The sequence below is a fragment of the Oncorhynchus clarkii genome, chromosome 20 (assembly GCF_045791955.1).
Source record: "Oncorhynchus clarkii lewisi isolate Uvic-CL-2024 chromosome 20, UVic_Ocla_1.0, whole genome shotgun sequence".
Classification (NCBI taxonomy): Eukaryota; Metazoa; Chordata; class Actinopteri; order Salmoniformes; family Salmonidae; genus Oncorhynchus; species Oncorhynchus clarkii.
In genome coordinates, this window is record NC_092166.1 from 23,413,128 (window position 1) to 23,433,045 (window position 19,918).

General features: G+C 39.2%; 1 protein-coding gene across 2 annotated transcripts; it reads right to left on the bottom strand.

The window, feature by feature from the left end:
- Window positions 1–442: 442 nt before the first annotated feature.
- On the bottom strand, window positions 443–17,675 carry LOC139376109 (protein canopy-1-like). 2 transcript variants are annotated; one of them, XM_071118301.1, is made up of 7 exons: window positions 17,634–17,675; window positions 17,423–17,525; window positions 11,263–11,365; window positions 8,291–8,406; window positions 4,496–4,705; window positions 3,507–3,603; window positions 454–2,607 (listed from the first exon to the last, which is right to left on the bottom strand). In XM_071118301.1, the coding sequence occupies exons 3-7, from the start codon at window positions 11,354–11,356 to the stop codon at window positions 2,567–2,569; spliced, it is 558 nt and encodes a 185-aa protein (XP_070974402.1). In that variant the 5' UTR covers window positions 11,357–11,365; window positions 17,423–17,525; window positions 17,634–17,675; the 3' UTR covers window positions 454–2,566. The 2 variants fall into 2 exon arrangements, with proteins under 2 accessions (XP_070974403.1, XP_070974402.1); XM_071118302.1 differs by lacking the exon at window positions 17,634–17,675 and having other exon boundaries at window positions 443–2,607; window positions 17,423–17,631.
- Window positions 17,676–19,918: the final 2,243 nt, after the last annotated feature.

Below are 19,918 nucleotides of genomic sequence, written 5' to 3' on the forward strand. Positions count from 1 at the left end.
GCCCAAAGACAAATAAATAAATAACTTGCCCTACGTGTTAGTTATCATAAGCTCACATATCCTGTGCCATAAAATTTAACCTCTTCCAATTGGCAGAGGCAAAGGGCAGTCTGATTCAAAAAGAACATACATATCAGAAAAGTATTGGATGCCTCGTGTGTCTCTCAAACAAAAGACCCATCCTGTCCCTTCCCCCCACTGAGTTATTCATCCATAGTTTTTAAACGCTTCCTAGTCAAACTTGAATATGGAATGAAGAGCTAGGGCTTTGTGGAGGAAATATAATTAAGCTGGTGAAAGATGTATATGGTGAAGAATAGGGATGACATCAGGCCAATTTCACACTTGGCACTCGGATGGCCGGGCCCAAGCTAGGCTCTTGCCACGCAACACAGATCAAAGCACGCTGCCACTACCAAAAAGGCAAAAGAGGACTTAAGTATGCTAATCTCCAGGACAAATATATTTTAATCTTGTTAGAATACAAGTTAATGCCGCAGCTCAGTGACTGAACTTTATAGAGACAAAGGGAAAGATTCACTTTCACAACATTTCTGAATGAGATGGTCTTCCTGGACCATTGAAATTACATTTGAGAAATTGTACAAATAGTTTATCATATAGTTCTCATTACCTGTGTGAGGGATGCATTTCATCTGAGAAACCCCCTCCAGCAGTCCACTCAGCATACTGCAAAGGAACTAACATGCATAAAAAATGAGCATTTAGTGGTCCAGTTTGTCCTGCCACTTTGAGCCCCTTGCCAACAGCACCTTGGTAGCCCTTGATCTATCATGAAGTTAAGCTCAAGCCCTAGACACCCAGAGACGCTATACACACAAAGAAAAGCTTACACTTTCTTAAACCAGAACAAACTCCCAACACACAATTTAAAGGAAAATGCAACAAGTTGAAGACTTTTGTTTTGAAAGAACTGGAAGTGCAGTATGGGGAAAATGCTGTAATTCCTGATGGTAATGAAAATGATATATTGTATCTTGTTTGTATTCAACTAGTCTGGTACATAGGGTTTCATTTGTCACATGTAGCCAGTGAAAGCTTGACCCATGCATTTGTTCTTTGGCCAAAGGTCTGACATGTTTTTCGAAAACTGACCCAAATATTTCCACAAAGAAGTGTAGATACATTTTGTGTAAAACTGTACCAAAATGATAAATTATTTCCCTTGAAATTAAAATATTTAGATCATAAACCCCCCAAAATACTTGTGATTATTTGTCATTATATGATGAAGCTGTGAGGGTCATTTTATATGAAAATTGAACATTGTCCATGAAGTTGAGCTTTTTCCTGGCATATATAGCACAAAGAAATCTCCTCTGGAGGAAGTGTTCAATCTGTAGGTGAATTTACAACCTGTGTGCTCTGAGATATGAGTGTTATCACAATTGGGATGATAATTTACTTGATTTAGGCACTTAGACTAATTTGTGTTATAGGGAGGTGGTTATATCAGGCCAATGTATAACTATTAAGGCTCTCATGTAGGTTTTTTCCCCCCACTGCAAACATTTGGTAACATTGCAAATTCACTGATAGAGGAAGATCCCGTTGGATTCATTTTTCACATGTTCTGATCTAAAGCTGGGCAATATGGACAGAAATTCATATTGTGATAAATTGCCTGAATTGATGTGATAACGAAAAATAGAACATCCCAGGTCTATTCTGATCTATATCCTTAAAAAAATGGGTCATAACATCAAACGTAAAGTTCAAATAACAAAATACAAAACAATACATCTAAAAATAAGATCAAGCAAACAGGTGTATTTTTGGGGGGAGGATACATTTTTTAGGATAAATTGTTATAACATTTGACATACTCCCACAGATTTTAAAGCTCACAAAGGTTTAAAATTATACCACGACGAATTCAATTGTTGCAGATGACGGGACGTAAAGGGACTGCTCATTTCAAAATCAAGAATCAACTCCCTCCTTCATCTAAGAATTCACCGTGCAAATCAAATGCAACCTGCCATGCAGAAATCCACCATCTCCAACGGTTGACTTCTGGACCAAGAACAGGTCTGGATAATCAAGACAGTCGGAATTCTATAACATTACAAACAATTCTAGAACTGTTCAGCTGATGAAGGTGATTTAAAAAATATATATTTATTTTTTTATTTTTTAAATAGACAAAAATTGCTGATCCAGCTCACTTTGACATTGTCTGTAGGTTGCAAACGCCATCTTTTTTGACATGGCGGCCTCCTCAGTCTCTCACAGCTGAGTACAGCACATTCAAACTTAGCTTTTTCGTTTTTTACACCCATGTTATTATTTTGAGTGCCACTTCTTCCTCCTGCATTTTTAAAAAATTAGGCCTACTAGGATTACCTAAAGAAACAAACCTGACTTTCTATCTCATGATACAATTCTGTGTATCTGACAACATTATACCAGCATCCCCATTTAAAATAGAAAACTTTATTTAAAAGAATGCAACTTGATTGATACAATATCCTTCAAGCATTATTTCTTCATTTGAAATATATCTAAACTGGTCCAATCACCCGCAGCAGAGACGCATGTAAAACTATAGTTCGTCACTCTGGAATTTTGTGCCTTTACAGTGATCTGAAAATGAAATATTGACAAAAATTAGACCGCCATCTTGTCAGTTGTCCTGCTGAAAATAACTATCAATATTTGCAGACATCCAGTAGGTGACACACCATTTACTGCAATGACACTCGCAGAAAAACAAACTACATCATATTGACAAACATACGAGATAGGCGCGGTGGTTTCTATTTGGATGATAAATTCCAAATAACTCATACTTCACGTAGCACATTCAAACTATTGACCTACAACCGCAATCTTGTTAAACAAAAATGGCTATTTTGCTCATCTAATAGAGTATCAGTGTCATATAAATCCACAACATCATCCTCCGCGACTATACCGATTCAAAAACAAACTGTTAAAAATGTTACGCTGCTCTGTTTCAGAACCCTCAGTTAACAGGGTTGAAACAAAATGGCGGATCAAAGACGATAGTTACGTAAGGGGGAAATCATGACACAACAAATAGAGCTGTTTTAAATGGTAATTATCTGTATGTATCCATTTTCATATTCTATTTTAGGATGCATAATAAACTAAAGTGGTCATGATTGTATTCCCTGGTAGGCACACACGGTACTCATCTAAACATGTTATGGGTAGCGCCATGAAAAATTGCGATATTAAAATGTTACGATAACCAAATTGAGTATTTGCAGGGCATCTGTACTCTATTCTTTACAAATCAAAGCTCTCCAAAGCCCCAAACACCCAGATACTATTTTCTATGAACAAATAATCATTGTAAGTCATTTAAATAAATTCATATAAAAAAGCTAATCAAAACCCAATGGTGTTAAACATTTGGGTAATAATGTGAGTAATAACAGTTCTAGTTAGTATCTATGCAGAAAGGGGCAAACAGGAGGCCTGGTGAGTGAGAAACCACAACATGTCTGAAACCGTACCTGATACTTCATTGCATAACTTGTCGACCACATGGTCTGTCTCTTTGGCAAAAAGAGAGATGATATCATCTTCAAATTCCTCCACAATGCTTTCACACTGTAACAGAAGAGAGGGGATAGGTTACCACACAACAGACAGCACACCAGGTCCTCCGCACATGAGAGCTTCACAAGCATGTAGTTTCACACAATAGTGGGCACAGCAGTGAGTGGAGACTGCCATTTTTCCTCTCGCCATGCTGTTCAGCCATCTTGGATGACTCATGTAACATAGATAGGCAACACGATTCCAAGTTAGCGATTCCACACACACATCTTTGCGCATCATAAGGTTACCTGCTTGTGGTGCCTAACTTGATCTTAAATATGTGAAATGTACATGCAAGAGCTCAAGATAATTGTAAAGGAACAAAGGAAAATACGTTATCGTCTGCATTTTGGGTTAACCCCTGGCACGTCTCCAGAATGAAAAACTTCAACACTGAATGTTACTGTAATAACTGTAAAACAAATTATAAATCATACTAATGACCATTTAAAATGCAAGCTTTAACATATTTCCAGATATTTATTGTCTTTCTATATTATAGACTACGGTGCATGCAATATACCTTAACTAAAGTAAAGTGGAAAAACAATATCAATGTACAGTTTAAAAAGTTACAGGCCCAATTAGTAAGAACGGAACTGGATTTTAAGTTAAAATGAAGCTGTGATATCAACGACCAAGGCATAACATTGACTTCTGTGCTTTCAAAATTAAAATGGAAGTTTACCTCAGTTAACCAAACATAAGAGTTACCCACCGCTACCAATATTTCAATAGACTTTTGAAAGACTAATACTTGAAAAAGTATGTGGACATGCAGAACATAGGAAATAATTTAGCTACATCACATACTAATCTGAATGTTATATGAAAGCATGACTGAAAATAAAAATTAATACATTAATATGTGAGTAAATTAACAAATTATTGCCAAACTAACCGCAAATTGTAGGGCATTGGATCCCTCTGGGCCATCAAACTTGAAATTGTTAAAATCAGGAAAATCCCCGGCATCAGAACTTCTTGGAGCAAATCTTTTGTATTGCTTTTTCTTGGTGTCTGGGTCCACATGAAGAGCATAGTCACTCATGCTACCACAAACTCCATCCAGAAGCTCACTCAAGTTGGTCTCAGATCTAGCAAGAGGGACCTGGTGGATAAAAAGACACAAAAGTATATATATAAAAAAAATGTATCAGGTTTAATCTAAATTTAACTTAATTGAGTCCAGTTCTATGACGTTGCTTAGGATCCGTCTGGGTCATGTTGGTGACCCCTAACTACTATTCCCATCACACAAACAACCCCTACTTCCCCTATGCTGGAACTATGACATTTAACCTGTAGAAGTATACCCCTTCCCCTTGGAAACAGAACAAAACATGCAGTAGTGTCTAGACAGGTCAAGGTGCACTATGCTCCCGCCCCCGTGGCCTCCCCAGAAGGAGAGAGGGGAAAGGGTGACTGGGTGCAGTGAAAGTGCCGGGGAGGGGGGCTGAGTTAAGGAGCAGGGGGAGGCCAAAACAGCAGCCAAGTGCAGGGTAAACAGTTCAGTCTCATCCTTTGGTCTCTTTTGGTGGTTCATCTTCTCCACCCTCGAATGATCAAAGCAGGAAGTTTTCCTTGTCAATCCCGGTCAAAAGATGCTGGGTGAGGGGAAGGGGGAGGCATATTGCAGATGAACTGGATTTTGTGCAATGTAGATATATCCCTGACCCTATTGTCCCCTTTCATCCTCAGTATGGACCCTTCCGGACCCACTGATTACATTACAGAAGCATTTCCCCCTCCTCCTTTTTTATATCTGACTCTTAGTGACACAAAGGGGCTTCCATGGCTCACTGCCATCTGCTCACAAATAAGATAAAAAGGTTTCAGGGAACTGCCTGAGCCCTGCCACACATCTCTCCTTTTTCAATGTAAAGGACAGGAAGCTATTTGAATGTAGAGATAAATAGTTCATATTGAGGATGGTCTATCAAAGAAAACAAAGGCTTGACGACTTCAACATTAATGTTGAACTGTTAACTAATAGGTTATTGCAAAACAAAAACCAGACAAAGTGGAATTTCAAGTGTGCACTGCATTCAACCATAACAGCAATTATTGGGCTAAAGATGCTAACATGCAATTTTGATATTCTTAGTTTCTATATTTTTATTTTACACCATTAGTGAATTTTATGAAAATGTATGATGAGATCTTGACTTAGTTGTTAAAGAAACATCTACCTTAAATGTAAAAAAAATATATAAATAAAAACATCCAGTATTAAAAAATCCAACCTAAAGCAGAACATTATCAAGCAATCCTGAAAATGTTGTGGAATTAAATTCCTTCCTTACCAGTATGAGGGGTTTGAAAGGGACCAGTCAATCACACATTTCCTGAAGAATGAGGAGGGGACTAGGCAGGCCTGGCAGAGAAAAGGCTTCTCAGGGATGCTATCTTCCATTGAATTCCCATTTGAAAACCAGCCATTATTGTAACACTGAGGAAAGGGGCTTTCAATTTCTTGTGAGAATAATATGGACCAATGAAAAACACAAATTCATAAAAACTAGAACCTATTAATGCCACCATTTACAACAATGTGTAACGTTGTTATAGTCTTCAGAAAAGTGATTGCCACAGTATGTACCTTTATCATGACAATCCAGAAATTGAATTTAATGAAGAGTGACAGCAATTTCTCTCTATGGTCCAACCAGAATCATTAAAAGCCATTAATTGAGAATGAATAAATGAATGAAGAAAACAAATATATATATATTATGTGTGTGTACAGAAAAAGGTAAGACAAAGGTAAGACATTAACAACTTCCATCAACTTACTCAATTAAGTTCAATGTCTTTGGCTTAATGATTCATTGTTGTAGGTTTAACATTGTGGTGTGAACCTTGCCTTCAGGGAGCCCCACTGGTTGCTGGAGAGCAAAGGAGACTTAAGACCAGCTAATCTCGTATGATGGAATCTAAGCTTGGACACCCCTCCCTCCTTGATTCAGATAGGGTCAAAAGCCAGTGGGGTGGGGGAGGGTTTCTTTGATTTATGCTCAGAAGTCAAAACAAGCCATTGATTAGCGCAACAGGTAGGCCTACACTTCAATAGGGCCGTTAGTACAGAAGTTGATCAGCCATCACTGTCTGTTGGCCGTTTCACTTAAAGGGCTAATCATCAGTTGAAACAATAACAAAGCGTTTCCCCACCACTGATTAAGTCAAAAACAGAGATGGGGCTGGAGAAATGTAATCACTCAAATTCATACACAGAGCTATGGATGCAAGGTCTGACCATCCATGATATCAAAATTATAGTTTTAACCATGTTGAGAATAAACATTGTTTCTAAACATTGGAGTAAAACATGCTTTTATTTGGGGTTCTGATGAGTTACAACAGTTCAACTAAGCTCATGAGGCATTTTTATGTTATATTTTTCAAGAATCAAATGGGTACATATCATTCATTTATAAGTCCAAAAGTGGACGTAGCAACTGCTGATTGCCCCTTTAAAAGTCAGTGTGCTTACTGTTCAGAGCACTGTAATACCAAACTACTTAAGTCATTACTTAACTCTTCTCTTACGAACATTCATTTTGATTCAGTAATTATAGTTGCGCTATATCATTGCATTCATACACTCTCTCTCTCTACTAACAACAAGAGGGGTAATGCAGAGGCACACCCCCACAGCTTGAGGGCAAACAAAATGGAATACGAACAAGACTCACATGGGTATACAAACTGTAATTAGCATTTTTCAAATGAACCCTCTTTTAGAAAACACTTAATGAGAGTCTGTGAATATGACATACACAGTTGGTCCATAGTTTGAGCATAATGAACAGGAAGGAATGAGACAATTCAAATGTTTATAATAGTATGTTTGATTACATTCAAACCAATATGAATGAGAGAACTGGAGTTGTCATATTAGGAAATATGTCATGATCCCTTTTACTTGAAAGTTAACTTAAGGGGAAGAGGAAAACATGAAGCAGCCGAGGTAAATAAACAGCATGTTATTAGCTATCAATTACCATCAAAAGGGGATTAACCCCTGAGATCAATAGGTGAGCTGACCAGCTAATGACAGTCCCTGGACACTAGGGATATGACACTGGAACGCCACCAGGCCTGACCTCTTCACACTACAACAATGCTTGGTTAGGAAAAGAGGAGAAGACCGTGGTTTTGAATTTCCAGAGGGTTAACCAATAAGCAAAGCTTCTGATTTCGGAAATGTAGGTGAAACACGGTGATAAAGCATTTACCAATGCTTACAATGACACAAACTGACATGAAGTTACATACTGATGTTACTTTTCTTATTTTCTTCTGCCGGGATATTTCACAATACACAAAATTCAATTTCTCAAGGTATGAGGTATGAGGTATGAGATCCAGGAAATCGAGCCACGTAACTACCAGACGATTAGCGCTGTGCAGCGAACATTAATGTAAGCTCACGAGATCAGGTGTAAGCTCACGAGATCAGGTGGCTTGCGAGGCTACAGGAAACCAGGAAACCAGGAACTACTATAAAACCACTAGGCCTAGCCTAAGTTTTGTCAAGTATTTTAGGTATAAATTTGCATTCTATATGAATGATGCATCTATCCAATCTTTAAATTCACAAAATATTTTATTTCCAGGAAGTTCAATGTGTACGATGAGATGTTTGGCATCAGCGGAGTGCTCTTTGGCAACAAGCTTTTACTTAGGTAGCTACCTTTTTATCAGTCAGGCTCCCATCAGGCTTGAGTCTGAAGGCTCCCACATTGATGGTCTTCTTCGGATCAATCTGACTGATTGAATAATTGAGCTCATCAACAATAGCCCTGCATGCTAAAAGAAACAGATATAGGTTAGTACAATATAGGTTAGGGATATACAGTGCCTTGCGAAAGTATTCGGCCCCCTTGAACTTTGCGACCTTTTGCCACATTTCAGGCTTCAAACATAAAGATATAAAACTGTATTTTTTTGTGAAGAATTAACAACGAGTGGGACACCGAATACTTTCGCAAGGCACTGTATACAGTTGAAGTCAGAAGTTTATATTCACTTAGGTTGGAGTCATTAAAACTCCTTTTTCAACCACTCCTGTTAACAAACTGTGGTTTTGGCAAGTCGGTTAGGACATCTACTTTGTGCATGACACAAGCAATTTTTCCAACAATTGTTTAGACAGATTATTTCACTTATAACTCACTGTATTACAATTCCAGTGGGTCAGAAGTTTACATTCAATAAATTGACTGTGCCTTTAAAAAGCTTGGAAAATTCCAGAAAATGATGTCAAGGCCTTAGAAGCTTCTGATAGGCTAATTGACATAATTTGAGTCAATTGGAGGTGTACCTGTGGATGTATTTCAAAGCCTATCTATATCCACAGTAAAACCAGTCCTATATCGACATAACCTGAAAGGCCGCTCAGCAAGGAAGAAGCCACTGCTCCAAAACCGCCATAAAAAAAGCCAGACTACAGTTTGCAACTGCACATGGGGACAAAGATCGTACTTCTTGAAGAAATGTCCTCTGGTCTGATGAAACAAAAATAGAACTGTTTGGCCATAATGACCATCATTATGTTTGGATGAAAAAGGAGGAGGCTTGCAAGCCAAAGAACACCATCCCAACCGTGGAGCACGGAGGTGGCAGCATCATGTTGTGGGGGTGCTTTGCTGCAGGAGGGAGTGGTGCACTTCACAAAATAGGTGAGATCACGAGGAAGGAAAATTATGTGGATATATTGAAGCAACATCTCAAGACATCAGTCAGGAAGTTAAAGCTTGGTCGCAAATGGGTCTTCCAAATGGACAATGACCCCAAGTATACTTCCGAAGTTCTGGCAAAATGGCCAAGGACAACAAAGTCAAGGTATTGGAGTGGCCAACACAAAGCCCTGACCTCAACACTATAGAAAATATGTGGATAGAACTGAAAAAGCGTGTGTGAGCAAGGAGGCCTACAAAACCTGACTCAGTTACACCAGCTCTGCCAGGAGGAATGGGCCAAAATTCACCAAACTTATTGTGGGAAGCTTGTGGAAGGCTACCCGAAACATTTGACTCAAGTTAAACAATTTAAAGGCAATGCTACCAAATACTAATTGAGTGTATGTAAACTTCTGACCCACTGGGAATGTGATGAAAGAAATAAAAGCTGAAATAAATCAATCACTCTCTACTATTATTCTGACATTTCAAATTGTGTAAATAAAGTGGTGATCCTAACTGACCTAAAACAGGGAATGTTTACTAGGATTAAATGTCAGGAATTGTGAAAAACTGAGTTTAAATGTACTTGGCTAAGGTGTATGTAAACTTCCGACTTCAACTGTAGATCCATAGTATGCCTACAGGTAAAGAAAAGTAAAACTGTTCAAATGAAATAAGCTTGACAGATGGATGATTAACAGAATGACAGCAACATTGAGATACTACTAGAAACACAAGTAAATAAGCAATTATATTTATAGAACTGTTGATAAGAGAACATACAGTATATAGCTCAATGTAAAACGCTACTTGTTACTTTTTCATTTAACAAAAGTCTTAATACTCACATAAGCATCAAAGGACATGCAAAAACATGAGTAGAGCCATGCAATACTATTATGTATACTGATATCTCCTTATGTGTCCACATTCCACAGCTATCCATGACATTTTTTTCAAGACCATTTCAATGATTAAGTGTTACGATCAAGCAAAGCTCAATGCAATGAGTATGTATGAAAACTGCTGTAAAAAGTGTTAAAGCCTCGTCTTTTGACGAGGTGCAAATAAAATGTATATAAATTATATCAACACCGAAGTAAATTAACCTTTTAACCCTGAGAATGGTAAGTTAGATAGCATCCAGTCACTCTTTAATTAAAAACCGAGGCTTTGGTCGTTGTGGTTAAAAAAAAAAAAATCTGATCTACAATTGGGGGTAATGCTTCACTAAGAATTGTACAGGATTTTCATGCCAGATGTCAGACTGTATGCCTGGAGGGCTTCTAACAGTTCTTAAAATGTCATCGATACTATGACGCACAGTAGGCTACACTAATGGCGTACCGTGCTGAGACTTTGTATTGGTAGCTTGACAAGTGTTACATAGTCATGCAAGGATGACTCCAAGGTTTGGTAAGACTGTAGTGTTGGTGTCGCTGTAGTGTTCAAAGAAAGAAAATGGCCATGTGATGAGCTGCCTTTCACCAAGTTCAATTTGGCTTTGTAAAATAAAATTACTAAAACTATGTATTAACTGAAAAAGTTGAATTATTTTTAAAGGTTTCCATAGTGATCATTTTTTATTTTTAGATAAAGATCATTGTAACTTCTCTGTCATTCGTACACTTTTGAAATTCAACAGAAATATTTACAACTGCACCAAAAAAAACACTTTGACAAATAAAATGATTGTCCAGAATTGTACGTGTTGATTGTGTTTAGCAAAGGTTAAAAACGAAACGGTTGATAATCAAGAAAACTATCAAATCTAGAATAGGAAACTGCTGCCCTGGCAGGTCAAATGATATGAAACGAGCTTACAACACTTGCGTTTATATTTTATGACAATACTTGTTCAATATGCAAATCTATAGTCTGCATTTACTATCAATAACTATTGCATTACATGTACATCCTGAAAACCCCATATCTAATAGGTAAAAAAGGACAAACTGGACAAATAAACATCACAATTTACCTGAACAATACAGCACCTTGTCTTTTTTCCCTTCGGTAGTTTCGATTAAGATACTCATTGCCATAAAGGCAATTTTTATAATCCATGATGCCATATTTGTTGCCTGAGGGAAAGAGATATGTATAAAGCAAGCAAGCAAAGCCAATTCATTATACGAATACAAAAAAGGTATTTGCCATTCAGCCTCCCACAGTCTATATAGCAAGTCATATTCTGAAATCAGGTTGGGAGGCAGGCAACTTTTACAGTTATTTTTCTTAAGAAAGAAAATGTTTTAAAAAAAGAAAGAAAGGATTTTCACAAACTGTCTAGACACAAAAAAAAGAATGTGTAGTGCTTCAATGTGTTACTCCATCTGTGAAGGGGTATAATTGTACAGAGGCCGAGTATAAGTAGGTTTAACATGGCCACAAAACTGAGTGCCTCTCCACAAGTGTGTCAGAGGTTGGCCACAACTTGGTCAAGTTGTGTCATCTTTAGACAAAGTATTCAAACAGAACTTAGTCTACAACTTCAAGCTGGTAGTGAAAAGCCGGCTATTGAAAAAATAGCAGCACCGGAAGAGAGTGGCCATGGATGTAAAGAAATACTGAATACCAAATAAAATAAAATGGTTATTTGTCACATGCACCGAATACAACAGGTGTTGGTAGACCTTACCGTGAAATGCTTACTTACAAGCCCTTAACCAACAATGCAGTTAAGAAAATATTTTAAAAATAAACTAAAGTAAAACATTTGTTTTTATAAATAAATAAAAAGTAACACAATAAAATAACAACGAGGCTATATACAGGGGGTACCGGTACAGAGTCAAATCAGTCACATACACGTGTTTTGCAGGCTGTATCACATCTGGCCGTGTTTGGGTGTCCCATAGTGCGGCGCACAATTGGCCCAGCGTCATCCGGGTTTGGCCGTGGTAGGCCGTCATTGTAAAGAAGAATTTGTTCTTAACTGACTTGCCTAGTTAAATAAAGGTTACACACATTGCGGGTGTAGCGAAATGGTGGTGCTTCTAGTTCTGACAGTGCAGCAATATCTAACAAATAATATCCAACAATTCTAAAACATATACCCAATACACACAAATCTAAGTAAGGAATGGAATTAAGAATATATAAATATATGGACGAGCAATGTCAGAGCGGCATAGACGAAGATACAGTAGAATAGTATAGAATACAGTATATACAGTGCCTTGCGAAAGTATTCGGCCCCCTTGAACTTTGCGACCTTTTGCCACATTTCAGGCTTCAAACATAAAGATATAAAACTGTATTTTTTTGTGAAGAATCAACAACAAGTGGGACACAATCATGAAGTGGAATTGGATATTTCAAACTTTTTTAACAAATCAAAAACTGAAAAATTGGGAGTGCAAAATTATTCAGCCCCCTTAAGTTAATACTTTGTAGCGCCACCTTTTGCTGCGATTACAGCTGTAAGTCGCTTGGGGTATGTCTCTATTAGTTTTGCACATCGAGAGACTGAAATGTTTTCCCATTCCTCCTTGCAAAACAGCTCGAGCTCAGTGAGGTTGGATGGAGAGCATTTGTGAACAGCAGTTTTCAGTTCTTTCCACAGATTCTCGATTGGATTCAGGTCTGGACTTTGACTTGGCCATTCTAACACCTGGATATGTTTATTTTTGAACCATTCCATTGTAGATTTTGCTTTATGTTTTGGATCATTGTCTTGTTGGAAGACAAATCTCCGTCCCAGTCTCAGGTCTTTTGCAGACTCCATCAGGTTTTCTTCCAGAATGGTCCTGTATTTGGCTCCATCCATCTTCCCATCAATTTTAACCATCTTCCCTGTCCCTGCTGAAGAAAAGCAGGCCCAAACCATGATGCTGCCACCACCATGTTTGACAGTGGGGATGGTGTGTTCAGCTGTGTTGCTTTTACGCCAAACATAACGTTTTGCATTGTTGCCAAAAAGTTCAATTTTGGTTTCATCTGACCAGAGCACCTTCTTCCACATGTTTGGTGTGTCTCCCAGGTGGCTTGTGGCAAACTTTAAACAACACTTTTTATGGATATCTTTAAGAAATGGCTTTCTTCTTGCCACTCTTCCATAAAGGCCAGATTTGTGCAATATACGACTGATTGTTGTCCTATGGACAGAGTCTCCCACCTCAGCTGTAGATCTCTGCAGTTCATCCAGAGTGATCATGGGCCTCTTGGCTGCATCTCTGATCAGTCTTCTCCTTGTATGAGCTGAAAGTTTAGAGGGACGGCCAGGTCTTGGTAGATTTGCAGTGGTCTGATACTCCTTCCATTTCAATATTATCGCTTGCACAGTGCTCCTTGGGATGTTTAAAGCTTGGGAAATCTTTTTGTATCCAAATCCGGCTTTAAGCTTCTTCACAACAGTATCTCGGACCTGCCTGGTGTGTTCCTTGTTCTTCATGATGCTCTCTGCGCTTTTAACGGACCTCTGAGACTATCACAGTGCAGGTGCATTTATACGGAGACTTGATTACACACAGGTGGATTGTATTTATCATCATTAGTCATTTAGGTCAACATTGGATCATTCAGAGATCCTCACTGAACTTCTGGAGAGAGTTTGCTGCACTGAAAGTAAAGGGGCTGAATAATTTTGCACGCCCAATTTTTCAGTTTTTGATTTGTTAAAAAAGTTTGAAATATCCAATAAATGTCGTTCCACTTCATGATTGTGTCCCACTTGTTGAGTCTTCACAAAATAATACAGTTTTATATCTTTATGTTTGAAGCCTGAAATGTGGCAAAAGGTCGCAAAGTTCAAGGGGGCCGAATACTTTCGCAAGGCACTGTACATAGGAGATGAGTAATGCAAGATATGCAAACATCATTGTAACATTATAAAAGTGACTTGTGTTCCATTTATTAAAGTGGCCAATAATTTAAAATCTGTGTATGTAGGCAGCAGCCTCTCTGTGCTAGTGATGGCTATTTAACAGTCTGATGGCCTTGAGATAAACAGCTTATTTCAGTCTTTCGGTCCCAGCTTTGATGCACCTGTACTGACCTCGCCTTCGGAATGATGGTGAACAGGCAGTGGCTCGGGTGGTTGTCGTCCTTGATGATCTTTTTGGCCTTCCTGTGACATCGGGTGCTGTAGGTGTCCTGGAGGGCAGGTAGTTGGCCCCCAGTGATGCGTTGCGCAGACCGCACCACCCTCTGGAGAGCCCTGTGGTTGTGGGCGGTGCAGTTGCTGTACCAGGCGGTGATACAGCCCGACAAGATGCTCTCAATTGTGCATCTGTAAAAGTTTGTGAGGGTTTTAAGTGACAAGACAAATGTATTCAGCCTCCCGGGGTTGAAGAGGTGCTGTTGTGCCTTCTTCACCACATTGTCTGTGTGGGTGGACCATTTCAGTTTGTCAGTGATGTGTACGCCGAGCAACTTAAAACTTCCCACCTTCTCCACTGCTGTCCTGTCGATGTGGATGGATGGATGCTCCCTCTGCTGTTTGCTTTAGTCCACGATCATCTCCTTTGTTTTGTTGACGTTGAGTGATAAGTTATTTTCCTGGCACCACACTCCCAGGGCCTCGTTGTTGTTGTTGGTAATCAAGCTTACTACTCTTGTGACGTCTGCAAACTTGTTGATTGCGTTGGAGGCGTGCTTGGCCACGCAGGCATGGGTGAACAGGGAGTACAGGAGGGGGCGGAGTACGCACCCTTGTGGGGCTCCAGGTTTGAGGATCAACATGCGGGGATACAGGTTAGTTGAGGTAATTTGTACATGTAGGTAGGGGTAAAGTGACTATGCATAGATAATAAACAGCGAGTACCAACAGCGTAAAAAAAAGGAAAGGCAAATAGTCCAGGTGGCCATCTGATTAATTGTAGAAGCTGTTTTGGACCTTTTGGACCTAGACTTGGTGCTCCGGTACCGCTTGCTGTGTGGTAGCAGAATGAACGGTCTATAACTTGTGTGACTGGAGTCTTTGGCAATTCTTAGGGCCTTCCTCTGACACCGCCTATTATATAGGTCCTGGATGGCAGGAAGCTTGGCCCCAGTGATGTACTGGGCTGTACGCACTACCTTCTGTAACGCCTTACAGTCGGATGCCGAGCAGTTGCCATACCAGGCAGTGATGCAACCGGTTAGGATGCTCTCGATGGTGCAGCTGTAGAAATTTGAGGATCTCGGGACATGCCAAATCTTTTCAGTCTCCTGAATGGGAAAATGCGTTGTCGTGCTCTCCTCACAAATTTCTTGGTGTGTTTGGACTAGAGGTCGACCAATTAATCGGAATGGCCGATTAATTAGGGCCGATTTCAAGTTTTCATAACAATCAGAAATTGGTATTTTTGGGCCCCGATTTGCAGATAAAAAAAAAAGTTTCATACCTTTATTTAACTAGGCAAGTTTGTGGTCTTAACTGTCTTATTTTCAATGACGGCCTAGGAACGGTGGGTTAACTGCCTCGTTCAGGGGCAGAACGACAGAATTTCACCTTTTCAGCTCGGGGGATCCAATCTTGCAACCATACAGTTAATTAATCCAACGCAATAATGACCTGCCTCTCTCTCGTTGCACTCCACAAGGAGACTGCCTGTTACGCGAATGCAGTAAGCCAAGGTAAGTTGCTAGCTAGCCTTAAACTTATCTTATAAAAACAATCAATCATAATCACTAGTTAACTACACATGGTTGATGATATTACTAGATATTATCTAGTGTGTCCTGCGTTGCATATAATCTGACTGAGCATACAAGTACCTAAGTATCTGACTGAGCGGTGGTAGGCAGAAGTAGTCGCGTAAACATTCATTCAAACAGCACTTTCGTGCGTTTTGCCAGCCGCTCTTCGTTGTGCATCAAGCATTGCGCTGTTTATGACTTCAAGCCTATCAACTCCCGAGCTGAGGCTGGTGTAACCGAGGTGAAATGTCTCGCTAGTTAGCGCGCGCTAATAGCGTTTCAAACATCACTCGCTCTGAGCCTTCTAGTAGTTGTTCCCCTTGCTCTGCATGGGTAACGCTGCTTTGATGGTGGCTGTTGTCGTTGTGTTGCTGGTTCGAGCCCAGGGAGGAGCGAGGAGAGGGACGGAAACTACACTGTTACACTGGCAATACTAAAGTGCCTATAAGAACATCTAATAGTCAAAGGTCCTATAATTCCTATAATAACTACAATCTAAAACTTTTTACCTGGGAATATTGAAGACTCATGTTAAAAGGAACCACCAGCTTTCATATGTTCTCATGTTCTGAGCAAGGAACTGAAATGTTAGCTTTCTTACATGGCACATATTGCACTTTTACTCTCTTCTCCAACACTTTGTTTTTGCATTATTTAAACCAAATTGAACATGTTTCATTATTTACTTGAGGCTAAATTGATTTTATTGATGTATTATATTAAGTTAAAATAAGTGTTCATTCAGTATTGTTGTAATTGTCATTATTACAAATAAATAAATAAAAATCGGCCGATTAATCGGTATCGGCTTTTTTGGTCCTCCAATAATCGCTAACGGTATTGGCGTTGAAAAATCACAATCGGCAGATTATTTATTATTTTATTTATTTATTTGTAATAATGACAACGTTTGAATGAATGTTTACGTGCCTGCTTCTACCTACCACCGCTCAGTCAGATACTTAGATGCTTGTATGCTCAGTCAGATTATATGCAACGCAGGACACGCTAGATAATATCTTGTAATATCATCAACCATGTGTCGTTATGTGACCTGTCCACAAATTAATATAGTTGGTTCAGAGTTAGTTTTGATATTTCAACCTGCGTGTCCTGATCGCGTCTGGTGTTGGTCAAAATAAACATGCGCGCGATGGCGGACGCACGCCCGCGAGCGGTCACGCAGACGCGCGCGAGCATTGTAGGTGCAATGATTAAATAACATTAATGTGTACATTTATTTTGCGACGCAAGCGGTGTGGTCCATACATACTGATCAACATGTCACTGGCGTCTAGTCGGCTTTTTGAAAGCGTCAAAATACGTTGACTGCGTTGAATGCAGCATAGAGAAACAAAATAAAGTTGTCGGGCAGCCTTTTTTCATGTAGCCTACGTAGGGTAAAAACATTATGAAGACAGACCAAATGCTATCCTGACATGACCTAACAATTCCATCAGTCAGAAGCATAATAGGCGACTAGCTTGCAATAGACCCTTGGCTAGACGTGAACTTACCTGTGTCAACGGTCAGGTGAGTGAGAATGGGGAACAACTTTTCAGCACGGTGGGCTATATCGGTGAATTCGGACTTCAGACCCCTGAGACAACGTTGTGGATTCTGATTGAACATAAAACAAACGGCTAAAGTGAAGTTCTTTTTTTGCTCTTCATCTGTTTTGAATGAAACATGATCATCTACCTTAGTCTACTGACAGTGCATACTTACATGCTTGTTCCAGGAGTTGCCACGTTCAGCTAGGAAACAACAATGACATCTGAGTGAGCCAATAGTATTGTGTAAACTCAGCACATTATGGCCAATGACTGAACGCTGCCTCTTGAATGAACATGCTGAGAACACCGGAGTCTAGTTGCTCTGAGGTGTGTTCCAGATCGACCAAACAATCGCATGCTTTTGAGATAACTTTAAATTTATGCTTGTGAGTGAGTGAGTCATTAGCTAGTGATGCGCGGGTTGACTCATAACCCGCAGTCTTCGCGGTTATAACTGACCGGGCAGAAAAAGTCGACGTGAATCCAAGGAGGCAAAAAGGACAGTCTCTGAATTTAATTCAATAAGAGAAAATCTGCGAAAGTAGATTTGAAAATAAAGAGAAGGTTGGGCCAGAAAAGTAATGTTAAGGAACGACTTGGTGAAGTGGTAAACAATGTTGACAGTCATATGATGTTGCCTTCAAATAGGCCTATGGCATGTCAATTGAACTGTAGCCTACTGTCCAGATGGGTTAAATGGAAACTGAAATCTGGACACTGACTGTTAGGTCTAACACCTCTCACATAGCCTCAAATAACCCCTGCAGAATTAAACATGTCTTCCAGTAAAATGATACAGAAAATGTAGACACAATTTGGACTTGGGAACAGGAGTGGAGAAATATTATTTATTTATTTCAGCATCTTGAGAGAATAGGAATGCACAGTTAGATATTATCTGTAGAGGTGCTATCTTTATCAGCATCATAAAAGCTGATAGTAGTTCAACCACATAAAATATGCATCCAAGCTGAACTGAAATCTTATCAGAAACATGTTGGGTCATTTTCCACAGCATTCTATTTTCTTACAATCGGATGTAATTTTGAAATTTTGCAAAGAAAATCTTTCCAGTTAATTTGTTGTTGAGTTTTTGCATTTTCTCCCCGGTCCCTAAACGTCTTTGCTTCATGAAAGATGACGGAGAACTTTACCTATGTCAACTAGATTGAAGCATTCATTCTATCAATTTATGACATACTGGTCAGCAAGGGTTTATTTAGTCTTACAAATAGCCTACCAAAATGTTGGAAAATATAAGCAGAAACATATCTAAATCAGGCAACAACAAAAAATCCTACACCCCTTGTAAAAAAATTTGACTGTAGCCTATAGTGCATTATCTTTATTTGCGGGTTAGGCTCGGGTGCAGGCCTCAGATTTTCACTTCATCACATAGCCTGTTAGGGCGGTTGCAGATGGGTTATTAACAATTGTGGGCAGGTGCAGGTAAACAAACCTAACTTGTAGCAGTGTCATGTGTGACCTGCCTGACAATTTTTTTGGGGGGGAAACAGCTAACTTCCTACAATTCTACACATTTTGCCATGGGGCAAATAGAAAAATGTACAATTATATATCTAATCTCATGCTATTCTACACATTTTGCCATAAGGCTGAGAGAATTTAGCATTTTTAAAGATAATTTCCTGCAATTCTACAGATTGCCAGGGTGCAGAGAGAAAAATGTGCAAAATTCTGTAATTCTAAATATTGTTGTCATGCTTATTACCTGTTAATATGCTATCTGGGGAGGGGGGATCTCCAGAGAGCCCATGCCCCCCCCCCCACACCTTGTGGGGGCTACGGGGGTGTGTTGTATATCAGTGAGTAGCTCCTCAGTCAATAACAATAACACAATTTCAACAATGTGCTATAATAGTTTGTTTACATCTTATAAATTAATAATTAACAGTTTATAAACTTTTTATTAACCCTTTATCATTCATCTTACGGGTAGTGGTCAATAGCGTAACCCTCATTTATTGTATAATAACCATGGGTGTGCTGGTATCATTCTTCCTTGCAGGCTTTTAGGATAACCCTTTCACCCTAGTCCATTCTATTAGAAATGAACAATTAGTTATGTTAGCTTAGCTTAATTCTGGGCCCGTGATAAAGGAGATTTTCATTGCTTGTGTTGATTTAGACATCATTGTTTTGCATTCATGGACAAAGTGATGATATCATGGTGCTTATTTTCTATACATAACATTTTTTTTTGTCTCTTAATTTTGGTGGTTAATAATTCAAAGTAGTCAAGCACTATCAGCAAACTAGAGGTGTGCTAGAATGACTGTTGGTTTCACATTGTGCCTCCAGCTAGTGACAGGTGGTCCCTTCACAGGGGAATTCAACCTGGTTTTCTGACCAGTAACAGCATATTATCCACAAATCCCCTTCTCTTATGAATGGGGAGTATGTGTATATTGAGAAGTCTCAATAGAAATTAAACAT